This window comes from Meleagris gallopavo, chromosome 1 (genome assembly GCF_905368555.1).
Source record: "Meleagris gallopavo chromosome 1, MGAL_WU_HG_1.1, whole genome shotgun sequence".
Taxonomy (NCBI): Eukaryota; Metazoa; Chordata; class Aves; order Galliformes; family Phasianidae; genus Meleagris; species Meleagris gallopavo.
Genome location: NC_139404.1, coordinates 53,532,727 through 53,553,630, shown reverse-complemented (window position 1 = coordinate 53,553,630; position 20,904 = coordinate 53,532,727). Strand labels below are relative to the sequence as shown.

At 42.4% G+C, this 20,904-nt stretch overlaps 1 protein-coding gene across 2 annotated transcripts in view; it reads right to left on the bottom strand.

Moving 5' to 3' along the window:
* Positions 1-10,773, bottom strand: part of APPL2 (adaptor protein, phosphotyrosine interacting with PH domain and leucine zipper 2) — a 33,003-nt gene extending 22,230 nt beyond the window's left edge. For both annotated transcript variants that reach the window (XM_085227821.1, XM_085227825.1), the window contains exons 1-2: positions 10,529-10,773; positions 6,093-6,191 (exon numbers count right to left, since the gene is read on the bottom strand). In XM_085227821.1, coding sequence (XP_085083947.1) covers positions 6,093-6,191; positions 10,529-10,582 — 153 coding nt within the window. In that variant the 5' untranslated portion in view covers positions 10,583-10,773. The remainder of the gene's footprint in view (positions 1-6,092; positions 6,192-10,528) is intronic.
* Between the last annotated feature and the right edge of the window lie 10,131 nt (positions 10,774-20,904).

Here is a 20,904-nt window from a genome sequence, read left to right as displayed (position 1 = left end):
AATAGGTACCAAGCAAACAGTTATGACCAGAGATCAAATCCCACGCTTTCTTAAATTTAAAAAACAAACCAAAAAGCTCAATTAGCATGCTAAGGCAAACCCTAAGAATAGATTTTTCTAAGTTCACTAACATCAGTTCACATCGCTAAGGTCATGGGAGTGGTGTCTTGAACTTAGCATTAATCTAACACAAGCGAAAAACCAACAGATCAAACACCGTTCAGTTCAGCTCTAGGGTTACTTCAGTGCCTCATCCTGCCTTCAAACAAGTCAGCTACAAAACGTCCAACTGTTGGTGTCTGATCTAGTGCCAGAGTAAAGACACGTGATTTTCTGGGCTGGTTCCTCTCTCTTCATTATCACCCCTATTCACCAAGCTCTTAGTATCAGAAGGGAGTGTGATTCTTCTGTTACGCATCTGTAATAGATCTCCACTGCATTAACCATTTATCAGTGAGGCAGTCTGTCACTTTTCAGAATCTCTTTCTTCTGTTTTCCCCAGATAGACTCAGAAAACCAATACATTCAAGTCAGACAACTGTCCGCAGAGTGTCTTCCAGCAGACTTCAGATTCGAGGTCATGTAAAGGATTAGGTTGAGCTATAAATTAACTTCTAAAGACAGGGAGCTCTTCCATCATGTCTACTTCCAATCCCAGTGTAATAAAGCTTTCTGCAAAGCTACTTTCCTACTCCAGCTAAAGCTGGCATTTTTAAAACTCTGCAAGTAACCAGCACACAGAACTGCTAAGCACTCCTTCATGTAAACAAGATAATGGAAAAGGTGTTTATTCACACAGCCTACCTGTACAGAATGAAACAGAGTAATGTTTGGCTTACATTGGGCTTAATGTCTGATAAATTAGGGGAAAAAAAAAACCAGTGAAGTGGTAGAAGGAGGAGGTACAGAAAGCAGCTGCAGCCCTCTCATCCTTCCAGAAGCAGGGAGCACGTTTACCTTCAAAACCACATGGCACAGAAAGAACTGCGTCTTGATACGACTGTTTTGTGTGTCTCTGTCTACAAACACGTTACCTAACTACAAAATACAATTCTCCAGCAGCCTAGTATACATTACAGCCCTACACATTTAGGTTTCCATATTAAACGGCTTGGAAACTTGAACCCAAGGCTGAATGAAGCCAAGCCTCACCAGCACACTCAGGCTGCCCAGCACATTACAAGATCAGGCAAAAATACAGTTTCCTCTGCTGCTGAATCACAGCGTGGCATTCAGTCCTTACAAATATGAATGACTCAGCAAAGGATCATCTAACAGCTGGAAAAAAGAAAGGCACTGGTCAAAACTCTACTGTAAAACAGCAGAAGCAGCCACTGTAGGATGTCTAGTTAATATGGAAAGAATCTCTTTTCAGTACCCTGCAAAATAACTACTATCAGCAGGGCATCAATGTGTGATGCTTCCTTGGGGCACTCAGACCTCTAGATCCTGCTTAGTGCACTGCTGGCTTGCTTTCAAGCATGGTGTCAACTCCAACTTCATCATAAGTATTAAAAGCAACTCCCAGGGCTTAGTAAATACATTAGTTCTCATGTGATAACACTCTGTTTACCTGTCAGCAGCATATGGTGAATAGACCTCACGGTGCAAACCCACAGTGAGTACGGACCAATAATAAAATACACAATATTTCACAGAAGTCACTTCTGAAGGTAATTTTTTCAGTGTTTGTCTAATCTGATACTCTGTTGAAACTTCTTTGTGAGACTGAAATGCTAACAAAGTTTATTGTTTCAAAAGATCTGCAAGGCAACACAGCTTTTCCACCAGCCATGGAATTAAGGCAATTAAAAGAAGGAAGAAACAGTGTTTACTCATTATTTTGGCACAAACTAATTAAAGAATTCAGAACTCTTGGGGTTAGCTATGTGACATAATAAACCTCAAAATCCATACAAGTTCTAGAGAACTTGACATAATCTACTGATTACAGGCTGATATATACTGATTTACAGTCAGGATGATGAAACAAGGAGCACTGTTGAAAAATGAAGTGCCATGAATTTGGGCAGAGAAATAACACTGTTATGGCACTACTTCAACTAGCCCTGGACAGATCATCCTACTACCTAGTAAAGCAGTGCACACAAACCAAGACTATTTCCTAAGTATGGAGAGTTTCCCTAAGGATCTGGCCATCAAGAGGCAGTCAGCCCCAGAGCACCTTGCTGTCTTACCCATGCGACTGCCATCACAAGGCAACTGCTCACAGAGACACTGACACTGAACCCAATTCCTCCTCAAAGTCCCCACGCTGTTTTCCTTCTGGATATATTGCTGAAGGCAATGTGGGTTTATTTTGATTCCCTTTATGCCACCACTGTTTTCAGTATCTAGACAGATCTGTCAGAAATAATGAGATGAAACCTCTTTCCAAGGACAAAATAGTCCATCTCATTTTCCTCTAATTTGCTTAATCGTTTATTGCTTCTTATTGCCTGCAGAGACACAACAGTCTCCAGAGTTTTTAAATGGTATTTTGTTTTGTCAAGTGAAGATCACACATTTCTGCAATGTGATGAAAAACCAGAGATGATGGCAAAGCTCTGACAATAACATCCTATAGCAGTGGGAAGTCAGGAATGTGAGCTGCTTACCACCACCACCACAGAAACCTCAGCACATAATTCAATAAACAAAGTTTTGTAACAGTCCCTGCTAGCTGCATCACCTGCTGCTCAGGTAGCATAGTGAGCAGAACAGTGAGCACAGCACTCACAGACACAGGCAGCAGTACTGCCAGGTGCAGCACAGAGGTTTGCTTGCAAGGATGAAGAACAAACCCTGCAAGGAGCACTTCTTCTGTGTGACCATCCACGTGACAGACTATCAGCGGTTCGACTGGAGAACAGAACTACAGCAGGAAACACAATAAGGTTTATTTGAAGAAGAGATATAAAAATACTTCTCAATATTTACACACGTGTGTTTGCCAGATCTGAACCTCGCTCCTTGAGCACAGCTCACGCATTCGGTCCCTGTGACCTTCTTCAGAACACAGCAGTCACACACTGCACCTGCTCTGCAGGCAAAATGAAGTTCTGCTGGAATATGTATCGTTCTGAAAAGTGAGATCCTCAGCACCTAGCAAGATTCTGTAGCTCCAAATTAAAAACTTAGGGATTAAAAAAAGAACAAAGGAGCTCTCAAAACAAATTTCTACTGTCCAACTGTTTTTAAAAACCTCTGAGTAAGGACTTCTATCTGTCTCACGTTCCTTTCAAATGCACTGATCCAAGCACTTAGAGCAGCTCTCACTGTCAGTTTGCAAACTTACTGTGGCAACGCACACAAAGCAGTGTCCTGGGACAAATATCTGTGTATATCCACAAGGGTAATTAACAGCTTTCAAATGGTATTGACAGCAAGTCCTCGGAGACCCTGCAGTGCATCCATTAAGAACCACCAACTATTGTTATTGGATCACAAGCTGTAGTGGTTTGAATTACATGGCAAGCCAAGTTTTCGTCATGAAGAAACACCAATATTCTAGTGAACGTCTCCAAAAAAAGTTGAAAATATGGCTGAGATAAATCTGGGAGATCTTGCAGTTTAGAACATAATCAAAAAGAAAATTATTTACAATGTTAGAACTGTCGTTCTGTTTTCGGGGGGCAAAAAAACTCTGATTTTTCAGTACTGTGGATGGGTACAACCCACTTGTTTAGTCTAATTGCCACGACTGTGATCACAGCCATTTTTATGGCTGTGCAAGCAGAACTTTTATCACTGCTTCAGAGAAGGTCAGTCCCTGTGATTCCTATTGTACAGATAAGGAAGTAAGAGTACTGAATGGCAGCAACTTTGCAAAGACAAAGCAGTCGGGAAAATAAAGCAAAAGGAAATTCAGAATCTGTCTGCTCACTACTCTCAACTTCTACACTCTCTCCCCTAGATCTCATTCCCTCTCAACCTTGAAAGGTGCTGGGAACACATCCTGACAGGCAGCCAGTGAGGCCCAGATACTGAGTCTCCGAACAAAAGCAGCAGGAAAAAATTATTTTCCCTAAAGTTGTGATTGAGCAGAGAAGAAATATTACATACTGATATTTCTTAACCTCCCACTCACGTTTTGTGGCCAATTCAGTATCATATTTCTCCTTCTGATGCAAATGCAATCATAACATTTTGTAGTAAAGGGTGTGTGCAGCTCCGAAACTGAATGTGAATTCAATCTGAAAGCGCGCGTTCTTTGGAAATATTCAGAAACAGCTCCTTAAAAGGAAATGCTACCACTTGCAAAGCTTGGTAAAATTAGTCAGAAATCAGCGTTATCCTACCACAGCATAATTAACTACAGCATATGGCTGAATTAATTTTTCTCCTTAATTTTTATTTAGAAGTCAGAATTTTATCCCAACTGTAGCATAATCTCACACCAAAATGCCAAGACTTTTTAAAGCAGAGACAGGGGGAAAAAAACTTGTGGTTCCCTTTAACACATAATTAATTTGATCTTTTTCTTGTTTGCTAAGCAAACAAGCTTGGCCAAGTCTTTATCTCAGGCTGCTAAACCTGCATTTTCCTAAGTCCATGGCAGTGCAGAGGGCCCTCCTGTGCACCCCTACAAAGCTCGACTTTAAATAACAGATGTGTGCCTTGTGTGCCCCCATCTCCAAATGACATCAGCTATCTGTTGAAATATCTCAAGGCACACATCTAATATTCCTAAGTGACTGAATATTTAGATCAAGCTAAAGCAGAAGCTGTGCAGGAAGAAGTGGCCAAGAAGTGCTAGGAAAATGCAAAGACTCAGTAGTACCACAAAGCACAGATGGGTAAATGCACTGGTATAATGAGAGAGGAAATAACAGTCAGGCAAAAGAAGACTAAAAACTGAGATGGAAACGAAAAGGCAAACAAAAGCAAACTAAGCAATTTTTTGTGAATCACAAAGGCTAAAGTCACCACTTCCTACAATGGCATCTGAAAAAGGCATCAGCAGCAGATAGGGACACAGTCCACGAACTGGACACTTAAAAATCAAACCTTATTTACCCTTTGATTTCTTCTCATTCCAATCCCACCTGCTCTTTGGTCTCAGATTTCCACCACCCAACAGGCCCACAAGTTTAAATCTCAGTGAGACTTCCATAACACCCATCACTGACTCATAGTGTTGATTTCATGCCTCCTCTCGAACTACTGCCAATATGTTCCATTGCTTTCCAACTATCTGTGCTGTACTTCAAGTCTTTGACAGCTCTGCATTTGCATAGGATCCAGGATATTAACACATAGTCTTCAAAGCTGTATCTTCATGATGGAGGCAGCTAGACTGCTCCTTCTTCCAAGTCACACCACCAGCCAGTCCAAAGAGTAACCCCAGCACCTTCCACATTCTCTGCTGCACTGCTTTAAGAAGAGAAGTGTTGTTTCTAAGGTGTTTAGGCACCCAACTTACATGAATGCTTGCACAAGTCCCATGAGGTACTGGGTACATTTCTAAAGACCTAGATATGGTACTTTGAAACGTCTGTCCTATGCACATGGGAACCCCTAGCTTCACTCTCACCCAAGTTTATTTTATTTTTGGAAGCACTGGATATGAATGACAGGTTTTACTTTCAAAGGGACTCGGTCACCTAGGTTGTGTAAGTGCTTGAAAAAGTGGTGTTCTGCTCCTGCTCTCCTGTTTTTCACACCAACTACTTCAGGTACTCACATTCAGTGTGACTCAAAGTATATGTCCTCTCTATAATCAACGGGCACAGAGTTTCTTTCAGATGGTGAGTCACAGCATCAAAGCTAGATGCCCAAGGTCAGTGCAAATATCTGTTGGTGTATTGTGTTTACGTGCAAGCAAGCAATTTTGTGAAGGGTGGCCTTCTAATATACTGTAAAGTAAGGACATACCACAGTATCTCTTCTCTGAACTGTATGGAGGCAGTCAGAGCAGGTGAAGACTTTTTTTATTCATACATACATAAAGGACTGAACTATCAGATGGAAAACACCCCGAAGCTACAAGAGGTGCAGGTATTTGGCACCTTTCATGTAAATAACAGCATCAGAATAGCAACTTATCTTCTGCTGCCCACGTAACAAAAGAAAAACTAATGAAAAATTACCTGAGCACCGTAGACTCGCTGCATTGCTTGAAGCAACTGGTTTGTGTATTCAGTGAGGGTTCCTGCATCTTCCTCAAAGACACTGAGCAAAGAACGAGTCTTCCAAAAGAGAAAAAAAGCAAACAGTTTCAGTCTCAAGGGAAAATATTTAAAAGATTCACAAAAGACTCTAAATAAGTGGTAGCAAAAAGACAGATTAGTCAGAAACAATCAGCCTCCCACTTTGTATAGCTCTGTTCATTCAGAATTTCAAAAATTTGTAGAAATTAGCCATTCTGATAGGAATAGGTAAACTGAGGCAGTAAGAAGCAAAGTGATAGAAAAGTTATGGCCAGCTCCTGATTCCCTGACGCCAGCTCTAACTAATAGGCATTCCTTCCAACATAAGCAGGAATGTAAAAAATCCTGAATATCTGCCTGCTGACTACAGTAATCCAAACCACGCTAAGGACTCTGGGTCAAACACCAGTGCTTGCTCACTTTACTTCCCTAACATCAGACTGCATCGCAAGCACTCCTTTCCATTAGGTAATTTACAGAGTATTATTTACTCTCAACTGTCTTGAGCAACTCTTAAAGGGCCACTGACAAAGCTAGGGGACATAACCACACTAAGCTGAGTGCTCGTCTACAACAGCAAGCATACATGTGTACACATGTTCAGAGATACCCCCTACTTTCTCCATTCTGCCAGCTCATCCTTGGCAACAAATGGAGGGGAAAAAAGAGCACAGCCACAAGTTTTATCTTAAAGACATGAATCCCCTTGGCTTGTTTTGGTGGAATCATCGGGAACTGTGAACTACGTTGCTTCTGAGATGGGAAAGAAAACTATTTCAGAATAACACCAAGCTCCAGAACTTGCCAGATCAACACAATATCGTAACGTCACTAGATGTGACAGAGCCCCTTTAACAAAGTCATGATCCATCCTTAGTCTTAACGTTAGTAAATCCAATGAGTTTGATGCTAACTGGCAATGCAGTGCCCATCTGCACAGCTAATTTATACTACTCCAATTAGATTCATCTGCTTACCTGAGGGGCACCCATAAACTCCAGTATTTTAATACTAACAGAGTGAGTGCTTCATCCATCCTCCTATTACAGGAGCCTTCTAATACTGCTGAAGCATCCAGGTACCAATGTGGTAAACTTATTTTAGAGTCTTAACACAGTTTTAAGGAGCTTCACTACATTAACAAGAAGTACTTCCCCAAAATGCTTATTTTTTGCAAATCTGGCAAGATTCTGTTGGTCCTGAAGAACTCAAAATCAGCATCCTTCAAGAACTTTGTCCTGAATGTTCTCTCTTCCCTACAGGGACAGTGGTATGATTCTGGAGTTTTCAGCATTTAATTATCATTTCTGTAATTGAAAACATGCTGCTTTTGAAAAATGCCTGCTTTTAAAAGTTTCATCTTCAATGAAAAAAAACTAAAATAAGCAAAACTAAAGCCATCAACCTATCTCCTACCTATACAGCGCTTATCTTCGCTGCTGTGTATTAGAAAAGCAGATAAACTCCACAGGGTACAAAGATGGCTAAAAAAAATAAAACAAAGGAAGGTAAAAATGACACAACTTGACACACAATGTTGATCAAGGCCAATCTCAAGCTAAGACTGAAAAATTAAAAAGCAGCTAACTGAATCATAGAATCAAAGAATGGTTTGGGTTGGACAGAACCATTAAGACCACGCAATTCCAACCCCCTGCTATATGAATGAAACTACATATGATGTTTCTGCATCCTGGAAAAGGTTTACAAACCCAACTGTTATTCCAATTCCTAAATCTTACTGAATTTTTGCACATTCAGTTTTTCAGATGTCAAAATATGGGTAAAGCAGCATTGGGAAAGCATTTCTGAAAGTCTTGGTCTCAGTTATTGGTGCTTTGATCAAAAATAATAAAAACAATAAATTATTAAGCAGCTTGGAAATTACGCTTGGAAATTTTCATATTGAGGAACACTTTTAAATTACTTCAACAAAATTCCAATGTATGTAGTTTTTGTTATTGCTGTTTTGACAAGTTCTGGAATGGCAGACACTGCTGCTAAAACCAAGCAGTAATCCAAGTATAAGCTAACAATTCTGGAGGCCCCGTTAATAGCATCACCATCTTGGTTGCTGGAAACACAGGAAAGAAAATCTATTTTCACTTAAGTATTTCCCTTGGTTTTAGCATGGCAGCTTAAGTAAATTTCCCTTCTACACTGTGACCAAGCACTACAAAAGTAAGCCATTTCTTAAGTCCATTTTCGGTCAGCACATGGAGACAAATCAGAAAAAAATGCTCTACTGCTGGGGGATGGAAAATCAAGTTTCAGAAAAGTGATGAAGAAATAACAATGGTCTAATCTTCTGTCTTGCACTACTTTACATACCTCACGCACTTTCTAAAAAAAGTGAGGTTATGTCCTCATTTTATTACCCCTCTGTCAGTGACTGCACGAGGCTGAAGAGAATCAGGTCACTTTATGCAGAAGTATGATCACATAAGCAACTACACTGCAAGCTCCGTGGGACAGAGACTGTCTGTCTGTTTTGATTTTGTAGTACCTAGCTCACAGAAGAACACAATAGAGCTGTGAATGTAAAGTCCACCACTCAAGAGAAAAAAAAAACAACTAATAAAAATGGGGGGGGGGGGAAAAAAAAGAAAAAGATGTTTCCCTGTATGAAAAATTAAATTTTATCAACAATGGACCATGGACCATGGCATAAAGTTAAGCAATGCCCATCTCGTCCAAAGTTACAGAACTTGAATAAAAAGTGATGACCAACCTAAGCCAAAACAGCCAGCTTTATGCACAGCCCAGTATTTCCAGTAATTGAAAAGGATATGTTAGCAGCCTTCAGGTCAGAAGAAAGACTAAGACCTCCAAATTCAATTCAGTGCTTTGTTCAGCTGCTTCCACTCAGTGTTACATTTTTAATCATCGAAGGAAGCGTTGACTGAGGAGGAAAATGAGTTCACCTACCCTGTGTATCAAGTTCTTCAGCTCCACAATGCACTGGGGAGGTTGCTATTAAAAACATTAATAACTGTTCATAATAAATCTAGCACACTTTGGTAGAGAGTGGAACACTGTACAGTTCAGGTCAGAAGGAACTCTGGAGGCCATCTGGTCCAACCCCTGCTCAAAGCAGGCATCAGGCTCCTCAAAACTGTTCCCAGTTGAGTTTTGAAAATACACAAGCTTTGAGATTCCATGACACATAAACATTTGATAAAAATCATTCTTATTACGATGAGCTTTCATGAAATCACAGGAAAATGGGTTAAGAAGAAAAGCTCACGAGCCTTAAGACTCATTAACTCCTGACAGGTACAAGTCCAATCTTTCCTTCAAATGACTCATGACAGTCTCTATAACACCTTTTAGCCATCTGTTCCACAGTTTACCTATTGATTCCTCCTCCTAGTCCATCAGCAGATGAGTTTGAGTTACAATATTGGGATACTTGGGAGCAGCACCCATGCAGACCCGCCCTGCCCTTCTTTCTCCTTCCTTGCTTCACCCACTACTTCTGTATCTCTGCCTGCTTTGCATTTTGACCTCAAGTGTACCTTCCCCACCCTTCTGAGAAATTTCCACTCTCCCTTTCCCCTTACTTCTTTCTTCCACCCCTCCTCCCACCCTCTCTTGTCAGCTCCCAAGGCCTCACACCCCGCTGGAACGCCCACAGCCATCTCAACACGTCACGTTCTCTGCTACAGGTTTTTCACAGTGCTCAGGGGATGCTTTTGCACTGAAGAGCAGATGCTGGCATGGGAGCACAGAGCTTGCAGAGACTGGGAAGGAAAGAGTGACAACTGCCTGGCCTCCTTTCCTGGCCCCATTTAAAATGGGGTCACCTTCAGTAGGATTCAGTCCACTTATCCTCAAGGGAAGCCCCTGTATCTGATGCATGGCCCCTGGGGCTCTTCACAAGGAGTGGGGGAGCGCAGCCACTGGCAGCCAGATCCACTATCCTACTTCTGTTGCCTCTTTCCCTCACGTACCAGGAGGAAGTCAGGGCAACACGCCGTGCCCAAACATGCCTCACCTCCAGCACACCCGGGATAGGACAGCATGAGGGAAAAGCCACGGAAACAAGAATAGGCGTCGCACCCCGACCTGCCCACAGCCAGCCTTTTCCCCAGCGCCTGCTAGACGCAGACATCACCTGTTTTTCCCTGACAGATGACCGTCAGGAAGCCAAAGCCTTCCACTGACGCCACAGGGCTCCCACCAGACGCAGAGCATCCCTGCTCCCCCCGCACCGACGAGCTAAACCCTCCGACCCATTCTCCTTCCACCGGTCGGGGGCCGCCCCCCGGCCCCATCCGTCCCGCTCTGCCCGCGGACACCGCTCTCCCGCCCGCCCGTCCGCCATCCCCGCACAGCTTCAGCCGCGCCCCCCGGCCCGGCTCGGCTCCCGCTACCTGCGGGCTGTCCTGCAGAGCTTCTTCCAGGAGGAGCTTGTCTACGGCGGGCATCTTGGCTCTGCGACGCGGCTGGGTGCAGGGAGGGCGGGCCTCGGGTTCGGCTGCGGCGTCCCTCCCCACGAGGGCGACCGCGGCTGTCCGTCCGTCCGTCTGTCCGCAGGCTGCGGGTCACGGCAGCTGGCTGCGCTGGCGGGGCCGGAGCCGCTCACTCCTCCCAGTTCCCGTCCGTGGGAGGAAGCGAGTCACGGGGCAGGGCTGGCAGGGGGGTGGCTTCCTGCCGCCATTAACTCCTCGGGGGCCAGGGGGCTGTGGGGAGCGTGGTGCCGGAGCCCCTAGACGGAGGGTGCCTCTTCTTCTCCGATCGAGCTACCCTGCTCATGGCCCTGTGCCCCACACAGCAAGAAGGGGCTGTGGGTCCTCCCCTCAGCTCAGGGAGATGCACCTTGGCTGCGAGGGAGCAGGATTGCGATGAAAATGAGGGGAAAAGTGCCTCATTTTGGGGGCTTGAGGGCCTCTGGCAATCTCTGGCCCGTTGCAGCGCTCCTTGGGGTGTCCCCGCTGTGCTCAGGCAGTGTACTGTCCCTGCAGGCTCTGGGAAGCACCCTGACGGCTGGGTGACTTTCTGGGTTCAGGGCAATCTCTGGAGTACTGCATCCAGGCCCAGGGCCCCAGCACAAGAAGGATGCAGAGCTGTTGGAGCAGGTCCACAGCAGGGCCGTGAAGATGCTCAGCGGGCTGGGGCACCTGCTCTGTGATGAAATGCTTAAGGAGTTGGGCTTGTTCAGCCTGGAGAAGAGAAGGCTGTGGGGAAACCTCTTTGCAGCCTTTCAGTACTTGAAGGGGGCTTATGAGCAGAAGCAAGACTGATTTCTTAATATGGTCTGCTAGTGATAGGGCCGGGGGAATGGCTTTAAACTAAAAGATGGGAGATTTAGGTTAGATGTTAGGTGGAAATTATTTATTCAGAGCCTGGTGAGACACTGGAACAGATTGTCCACAGAGGTGGATGCCCCATCCCTGGAGGCACTCTAGTGAATGGCAATCCTGCAGGGGAGTGGAGCTTAGTCTTTCAGGTCCCTTCCAACCTAAGCCATTCTATGATTCTGTGGCTAAGCCAGGCATGCTTACAGGCAGTCCTCATCTGGGGTGTTTGCATTGCTTCTTATCTGTGGATCTCACAAGCAGAATTACAGAATGCAGAGTGCTTCAGGCGTGTCACTTCCAGCTCAGCTATACCTCTGTGCTGGAGGTATTGGAAGGGACATGTTTTCCTTTACTGGTCATTTGTGTACAAAGCCATGGTTCTGTTACCAACATACTGCTGTCTTAAATGTGATGGATAACATAAACGTTTGAACTTCAGATGTGTAAGTGATACCAAGTCTAGTATATTCAAATGCAGCAGTCATTTCACCCTCGGGTATTTCATTATCTTCACTTTTTTGGAGAGTGGCCATCACAAAGCCCACTGGTTTTAGATGCCTCAGTTTTTATAACAGTCTCAACTTCCTGAACTAAAAATCAATTAGAATAGTAGAATAATTGAATTTCCCAAGTCATAAGGGATCCATAAGGATCATCAAGTCCAACTCCTCCATACTTGCCATGTGTAGCCTTTCATTTTTCCACTTGCTTCAGGGCAAAACTAGAGATAATCAAAAATAAAATCCCATTTAAAATAAACCGAAGCATTTCTGAAGAGCCTTGCCTATTAAGCAGATTATGCAAACAAAAATATTGGCTGCAAAATGAGAAGTTGTCTTCTTAGAAAAAATGCTCACCTCCAGATAATTCATGTTGCTGATCTCCTTTGAAAGAAGAAGAATAGTTGGAGAAGGAATCATGCAATCTGAGTTGTAAAAGAAGTCCAAACATTTAGCATTTGCTGTTTTGCCATTATAATAAGTGGATGCACTTTGCATCTAAATCCTGTTTGATTTTCCACTTCTGTTATTCCTAAGCAATAGTAAGCATTCTATATGGCAAGAAGGGTGACTGCTAAATACAGCTCTTCTTGTTGAAGAAGACTGAACTGAACTGACTGATTCAGTTAAAATACAGTCTTAGAAAAATGTTACAAAGCAGCTGGATGATCATTTTCTTTAATTGTATAAGAAATGATCACTGAACCCTGCAATTGTGGCTAAGGTATTTCTGTGAGTCTGACATTGATTGGTATTAATTCTGAAGCTTGTGATAGGACCTTTAACCCAATGTGCCAACTCTGCCGTGGTATGACTTCACTCCAGCAGTCCTGAAGCTGGACTCCCTGTTCCAGCCCCTATAGAAGGAACAGTGTTCTCACGTTCAGTCTCCTTTTCCTGCCTGAATAAAGACACCGAGCAGTAATGCAAATCACTAGCTAGGGCTGAATGTATCAAGTTTGGATGGACAGTATATATTTACACAGTGGGAAAACAAAAAAATATATATGGCTTTATAATGATAATGTTTCAGAGAATTCTAGAATAGTGCAAAGAAGTCAGAGGTTTTTTTGTATCTGTATAGAATATGAAGCTAGGCATTAGACTTAGGAATCCGTGACCTCTTCTGAGCCAGTTTTGTCAATCTGTATTAAAGGCTTATTTTTCTTTCTTCAAAGATTTTGAAAACATTATTTAAAATTCACTGAGGAAGAGAAATCTGTGCTTTATATATCTGCATCTGCTAAAGTAGGTTCAGGGCATTTTGGAATATTTCCCAAGTATTTGTTACAATTATCCCCATTTCTGTCTGTCCCCTTCCACCCCCATGGCCTGAAATAGCTCAGCAACAGCTCTTCCCCATTAGGTTGTTCTTTCACCAACAGGATCTAAGGATGGTTTGTGTTTTCATTTCACGTTGTTGTCTTCCTTCACAACAACTATCTTATCTTGTTCTCGATGGCTTTGTTTAGTGTAAGGCTCGTGTGTGGAATCCTGTTGTCACCTTTCCAAAATTGAGGACAGTTAACAGATCTCACTTAAATAAAACTAAAAGCCTTCAGTAACTACTGGAAGGTGACTAGCAAGTATCTCATGTTCTTCTTTGCCATTCCTTACAGGTCTATACGCTTTATTGATCTTATGCATAGTGGGCAACCTGATCTAGTGGGTGGCAGCTCTGCTCACAGCAGAGGATTGGAACTGGATGGTCTCTGAGGTCCCTTCCAACCCCAGCCATTCTGTGATTCCATGATTCTATGAACATCTCAGAACATTTTTATTACACTGCCCCAGTGTAGTCCAGATGTTTTTGAATAAAAAATAATATTCTGCCTATTAATTGTTGGAATTATCTTTTCCTTGGATTACTATGAATTGAAATTATTTTCCCGAGCAGCTAGTTTGATTAGGTCTCAGGAATTATTCTTCAGTCTTGACAACTCTGTTGTTTTTAAAATAGCTAAAATAATCCATAGTGCTACCACTGAAGATTTCAACTATTTTTGCCACGGTAGCCATACTAGGCAGAAATTAGGTACATGACAGCTGGCATGCTTCGAGGCATGCTCCGGTGCCTCTACCAGTTTTGTGCTCAGGCTGACTTCTTCAGAGCTTGATAGCTTTGAAGAAGAATTTTCTTAGCTATTTCATGAAGACATATTTAAGGTGAACATTGTACATATGGAAAGAGAATTGGGAAGCAATGAACAGAGTGCCTAGAACCAGTCACTTGAATGTACCTTCTATTTCCAAAAACCTGTCACAGCATGAGCTGAGTTGGAAAATAGTTCCAGTAAGCAGTCCAATGAATTTTTATATGCCCATACTGAAAGCCATAGATGACTTGATTAGGTTAAGATAAATGCCTTTTAGAATGTGAAGGCTTGAGGTTGGAACTCCTGTAATGGCTAAAATGAAATTAATGTGCACTGCTTATAAAACTAATAAGACTTAGTGACATCAAATAAAATCAATACATAATTGAGTGTTGAAGATGAAGTAACACATCTCATGAACTAACTGTACTGTTTCTAAGTAGGAATGGTAAAAAATGGCAAAAGCCTGAATGTAGCTCAAGGATCTCATAGTTGAGAAAAGCGAAGATTTTAAAGGCAAGAAGAAATTTTGGATTGATCTGTAAGCTTGAGATTTGCCTGCTATGTGTATCTCTTGGCAAAGTGACATGAACACCTACAACATTACTGCAAATTGGCAGAAATCAGTGTGTCTTCAAACCTAAGTTTGGGCTTTTATGCGTGATAGTTTTGTTTGGGGCTGGTCAGGAATGTCTGTTGGTAACAAACCACCCCGCTGCCCAGTCAGGGCTGGAAGCAGTAATGCTGAATCTGTGTGGTGCTGCGCGTGAGTCAATGAGCCCTGCCAACCTTAATTGACTGGTTTGGAAACAGGGCAGCTGTTCTGCATCCTTAGCTTAATTTATTTCCAAATTTGATAATCCACCCAGAATTAATGGAGAGCTGACTGTAATTATTTGTTTCCAGTTAGACTGGTTACAGACTTAGTCACGTTGCATTGTGTTTTCTTTTTCATATGTTTCATTATAACTTTAAAGAACATATTGCATTATACTTCCTTTCTGGCTTCATACCTTGTATGTTAGAAGAAATTTCTGAGCAGTAATGTGCTAGTCACATGTTTGCTAAGTCAGCTCAGTCTATTTATGCATTTAACACAGAGACAAAGAAACCTTTGAACTACGGATGACTTTTAGAGGTACAATAGTTTACCCTAAGTTGTGTAGTTGCCCTGTATAAATACAGAAGGTATCTAATACAGAGGGTATATAATAGGTGCAATAAATTGCTTCAAATTAATTTTTTTGCAGATGAAGGATTTGAAAGATAGTCTAATTACTCTCAGTGCCAGAAGCATCTGAAAACAATTTTTAACAGTATGTAAAGACATTGCTGGTTAGATTAATAATAGGGCATCTATTGCACATGAGAACTCCTGGACACTGAGAGAGTGTCTTGTGATTTTGTGTGTGACCCGCAAGATAATACCAGGCTGAAATAAAATTCCATTGAAATTATTAATTGCCATGCAACCAAGACCTCATGCTTTTTGTGTTAATGTAAAACACATGGCTTTGCTTATTTCCATTAAACACATTAGTAGTGTGCCAGAATGGAGATGTACAGATGTACTTGAGAGTGGGATGGATCAAATTAAAACCTCTTTGAAGGTGAAGGGTGTAACTGCCATACTTAATTTCATGTAATTTAAGTACAATTAAGTTCCCTTATGTAACCAGGTACTTGAATCAGCAGCAGCCTCCATCTAGATCCAGAATAAGAGCATGGTTTCAAAAGCTCAAGCCTGTGATGACAATGCCTGCTAGAGGTGTTGCCACCGCTACACCCATTGCTGCCTCTGCTGGTGTCCACGTGGCTCTTTATCTGGAGTCTGACTGCTGAAGGGTATCTGCTTTACCATTTTGTATTTGCTTTCCAGGTAGGAGGAGCAAGTAGAGGATGGGCAGCTCATTGGTAGAAGGAAGTACTGAAATTCTTTAAGCTAGTATTACCTTCTGTATGCAGTTTTTGCAGTGCTTGGGAAGATGCTACAGGCTCCTTTTACCTGTACTGCTCCATAAAGTAGCATAGCAAACATCTCCCCTGTTCCAGGTGATAATCCAATGGAGTCTGTGTATCTGAGGTAGCAAGAAAAATCTTGCTGTAAAATACAAGTAGCATAAAGAAAAATAAGCATTTCATCAAATAAATGTGCACGTGGTACAATTTTGTACGCTAAAGTAAGAGAAATGTAATGCCTGATATATAATTGTTTTATGAAATGTTAATCATTAATCTGTTTGCTGCAAGGGTTACCAGAGGCCAAAACACCGTGTTGCCAGTGCAGGTTGGCTCTGCAGGTAGGGCTGCCACTGGGTGTCAGAGCAATCACTTACTCACAGCCATTCCTTGATCATTTTTAAAATATAACATGAATGCAGATGGCACATGCAAATGCACCTACTGTCATTGTGTCTAAAGCCAGATTTCAGACTTTTTTTCTTTATCACGAGGCCATCTGAACCAACCAGGCCCTGCACTCTGTTTTGAACAACAGAGTTGAAAAGTTCGTATTATCTAACTTGGATCTCTCAGTTTGATTCATCTTCCCTTGGCATCACTCCTTCTGCTTAAACTAAAAGAACTGATTGATAGGAGATATTCAGATTTAGTCAAAGTTAAAACTTTTAGTTTTACTGAAAGTTAAACATTAAGATATCAATATTAGAATATATCCTAAGTGTGGAGACTATTAGAAGTGCATTAGTATATCCCTTTTGACCTTCTTGCTTGCTTTTGGGGGTCTTCTTATTCTGTGTATATAAATGCTGTGATAGTGAGGAGCTACAGGCTGCCCAGAGAGGCTTTGGAATCTCCTCCTTGGAGACCTTCAGAAGCTGCCTGGATGTGGTCCTGGGCACCCAGTGCTGAGTGTTCCTGCTTGAGCCAGGGCTGAAACAGACAGACCCAGGGGTCTTATCCTGTGATTCTGTGATATGGTGGTGCCACAGGGCATCATTTTGTGTTTGCAGAGAAAGAGCAGAAAAAATAGAGGATGAGACAGAAAGCAGGGAGGAAACTCTAAGCAACGCCTGTACGAGCAGTGCTACCACAGTCTGTTTATTTCCTGAAGGGGAGTGACTCCTCTAGGCAGAATGCCAGGGCAGTGTCATGAACATGGGTACATAAGCAAGTGCAGCCATACCAGCAGAAGGTAATGCTGCCCTCTGCCCAGGCAGAAGGTTTGGACACCTCAATCTGGCGCAACAGGAACCATCTCACCAAGTTCTGTGTTCTTCCAAAATGCTCAGAGGCTTCCAGCTTCACTAGATCAGACTTTCCAATTATTCTTCCTGTGATAGTCCTTTAGAAGCTCTTAAGCTGCATGGAGAAAGCCAAATAAATACTGGAACCCCTTCCTCTCCTTTGGATGAGGAGAGGACCTGCGTGATGCTGCAGCATTGCTGCCAGTAGCACAACTGTCATGCTGGCATGCTGGTGGCCTGGGGCCCTTCAGGAGTACAAGGGGTGCAGATAGCTGCATGATTACAGCAGAGGCTGCAAGCCACTTACTGCTACTACCTGTCATAGCCTTGTAGCTCTTGGGCTGTCTTGTTTGAGATGCATGGGTTTGACACCATGGGTAAGAGTGTGGTTCCTGGGAGGGGTGACAGCAGGGCCAGGCTGCTGCTGTTGCAGTAACGCTTCCTGTTGGCAAATCTCTCAGTGTGCTCACAGAATTTTTCCAGGGGAAAGGCCACGGCAAGCAAGTTACAAGCAAGACAAATTACCCCACCAGGCCACGTGCAGCTTGCTGGACATAATCAGTTCACCACGTACTACTGCTTGAGCATCTTTCACCAAGTCCTACTGAATCTGCCTTGTAGCTAGGAAGCTGCCCTGCCTTTTGCTTCCTATTTTAAGATTTGTGCTACAGGCAGGAGTTCTGTAACACCTGCAGCAATTCTTTGTGTTACCTGTATGCTTGGCTACATAGATCCAATCCTACAAATATAAAAGTCTATATCTGGCCTGCCAAATTCTTTGAGATTAATCAGGCATATTAATGTTGGCCGGATCAGTAAATAGTTTTCCAGCTCTTTCAAATTCATTTATGGTAATACATTGCTTATCCTTGTTTTTCTTTCACTTTTTAAAAACAGAACATTTAGTTCAGTGGTCACATTGAGACATTATCTTTAAATACTCTCTAGACATAAGTGCTGACAAGATCCTAGGTCAGAAAGCATCTGTCTTTGTGAAAACTACAAAGCATGTGGACAACATGTACAGCAGACAGAGTCAATAGGATCTAATTATATTCATGGGGTTTTTTTAGAGGGGGACTCGTAGTTCCTAATTAGTTTTTCACTCTCTGAAATCAAACTTGTGTGAAATAGCAAAAACAAAAAAAGCCCAAAGAGGAACAGCAATGCAAACCCATGACTGGGAGAACAGAAATAACGTCATGGAAATTGTTCTCATCAACATTTAAACTAACGTAATTGCTTTGAGAGATATCTATGACAAAAGAGTCTGCAGAGTTTTTCAGCCCTCACCTGAATGGAACTTCTTGTGTATACATACAGTGCATAACATTTGCTTTCCACTGTGTCACAGCATTGCAGAAGGGAGCAATGCTGAGTATCTTAAAAACTACATCAAGAGACAGGGGCTTCATTTCAATGAAACCATCTGCTTGTCATAGAATTGTCTGAATTGGAAAGGACTTTTAAAGGCCACCTGGTCCAACTCCCTGCAATGAACAGGGATGCTTACAGCTAGATCAGGTGCTTACAGCCCCTCCAGCCTGACCTTGGGTGTCTCCAGGGATGGGGCATCTTGGCAAGCTGTTCCTGTGCCTCAACCCCCTCGCTGCAAAAAATCTTTTTCCTTATATCCAATTTAAATCTCCCTTCATTTAGTTTGAAACCATCTTCCCTTGCCACAATAGACCCTGCTGAAGAGCCCTTCTCCTTCTTTCTTACAGCCCCCCTTTAGATACCGAAAGGCTACTCTCAGGTCTCCCCAGAACCTTCTCTTCTCCAGGCCGAACAGCCCCAGCTCTCTCAGTCTGTTCTCACAGGAGAAGTGTTCCATCCCTTGGATCATTTTTATGGCCCTCCTCTGGATGAGCTCCAACAGGTCTCTCCTGTACTGAGGACTCCACGCCTGGATTCAGTACCCCAGTGGAGGTCTCACCGGTGCACAGCAGAGGAGCAGGATCACTTACTTTGATCTGCTGACCACACTTCTTCTGATGCAGCCCAGGAGGATATGGTTGGCTTCCAGGGCTGTGAGGGTATGCGTTGCCATTCAGGGCAAGTTTGCTTCTTGGGTCATGAGGGAGATTACGTTTTTGCTCAAAAGAACCACTCCTTATTATTGTGGATGGAAGAGCAAAGACAAGCCCCAAAATGTACATGCTCACTGATCAGAAATCAAAGAAATCAATCTCCGCAGCAATTATTTGAAGCTAAGTTCATAATTTATATGAAATCTCATGTATTTCCAGAGTCTCAAGCCCTGATTTTTGAACAGATTTACATGTACAAGTACTGTGAAACAAAATAGTGGTGTTCTGGGAGTAATGCCAGGGATGTTTTGAGGAACAGCTCATCTTGGGTTTTGGTGTGTTGTCTCCATTGAGTTGTTAAACCTGAAACGAATGAAACTAGATAAAATGTATCATGCGGAGATTCATGATCTCTGTTTCTGTGGTTCTCTACCATTTACTTCTGCTTTTGTGTCCAGAAGTTTATTTCATGTCAGAAAAAGAGTGAATTTCTTCATTGCTATTAATATAAATGTGAGGACATTGTCCCCTTTATGCAGATGCTAAAAGAATCTCTTTTGTGAGAACATCGTGTGTCTGCTTACTGATTGCTTACAGTCTATTTTATTGCATTGCACAAATACTCTGCTCTTATAAATCCTGCAGAAAAAGAAACCCTTTAAGTGCTTAAAATTTACTCGTATTTTATGTCTGTCAAAAATTACATTCTGATTAAAATTCAAATGTAAAAACATAATTTGCTCTTTGTCAATCAATGCAAAATAATATAATTGTCCTTTTTTGAATAAACTAAAACACCCTGCTTCCATGTTGGTAATTGTATGAACAACTTCTGTTTTCTGTATGCCTAACATGACATCAGCTGCAGTTAATCTAAATAATTAGCATCCTCTAGTACTAAATGCATATTTATAGGAAGAGGCGCTGTTTTGATAGACATATGCTTCTCTCTTTTTAAATCTGGCTAATATTTGTTAAAGCAGAATCCCATTTTTAATTAAAATGGCACAACAAGTTCTAGAAGTCCTGCCCAGTGTGAATCATATATAGACAAAGCCATTGTAAAAATAATGGCAAAATTTAGCCTATCTTGGTCTTCAGAAGATCATAGAATCACAGAATCATAGAATGGCCTGGGTTCTAAAGGACCACAGTGATCACCTAGTTTCAACCCCCTGCTATGTGCAGGGTCGCCAACCACCAGACCAGGCTGCCCAGAGCCACATCCAGCCTGGCCTTGAATGCCTCCAGGGATGAGGCATCCACAGCCTCCTTGGGCAACCTGTTCCAGTGTGTCACCACCCTGAGTGAAAAACTTCCTCCTAATATTTAACATAAATCTCCCCTGTCTCAGTTTAAAACTATTCCCCCTTGTCCTATCACTGTCACCCTTGTAAACAGCCGTTCCTCTTCCTGTTTATATGCTCCCTTGAAATATCAGAAGGCCACAAGGTGTTAAACAATCTGATGCAGGTAAATACATGAATTTGATACAGACAGTTTTAATCACAAGGACGTGTCTCCCATTTCTACATTTTGCAGGTATGCCACATACAAAAAAGAGGTAGTGACTGCGTTATTTGGCCTCACAAGCAATATATGGCAGAACCAGTTACT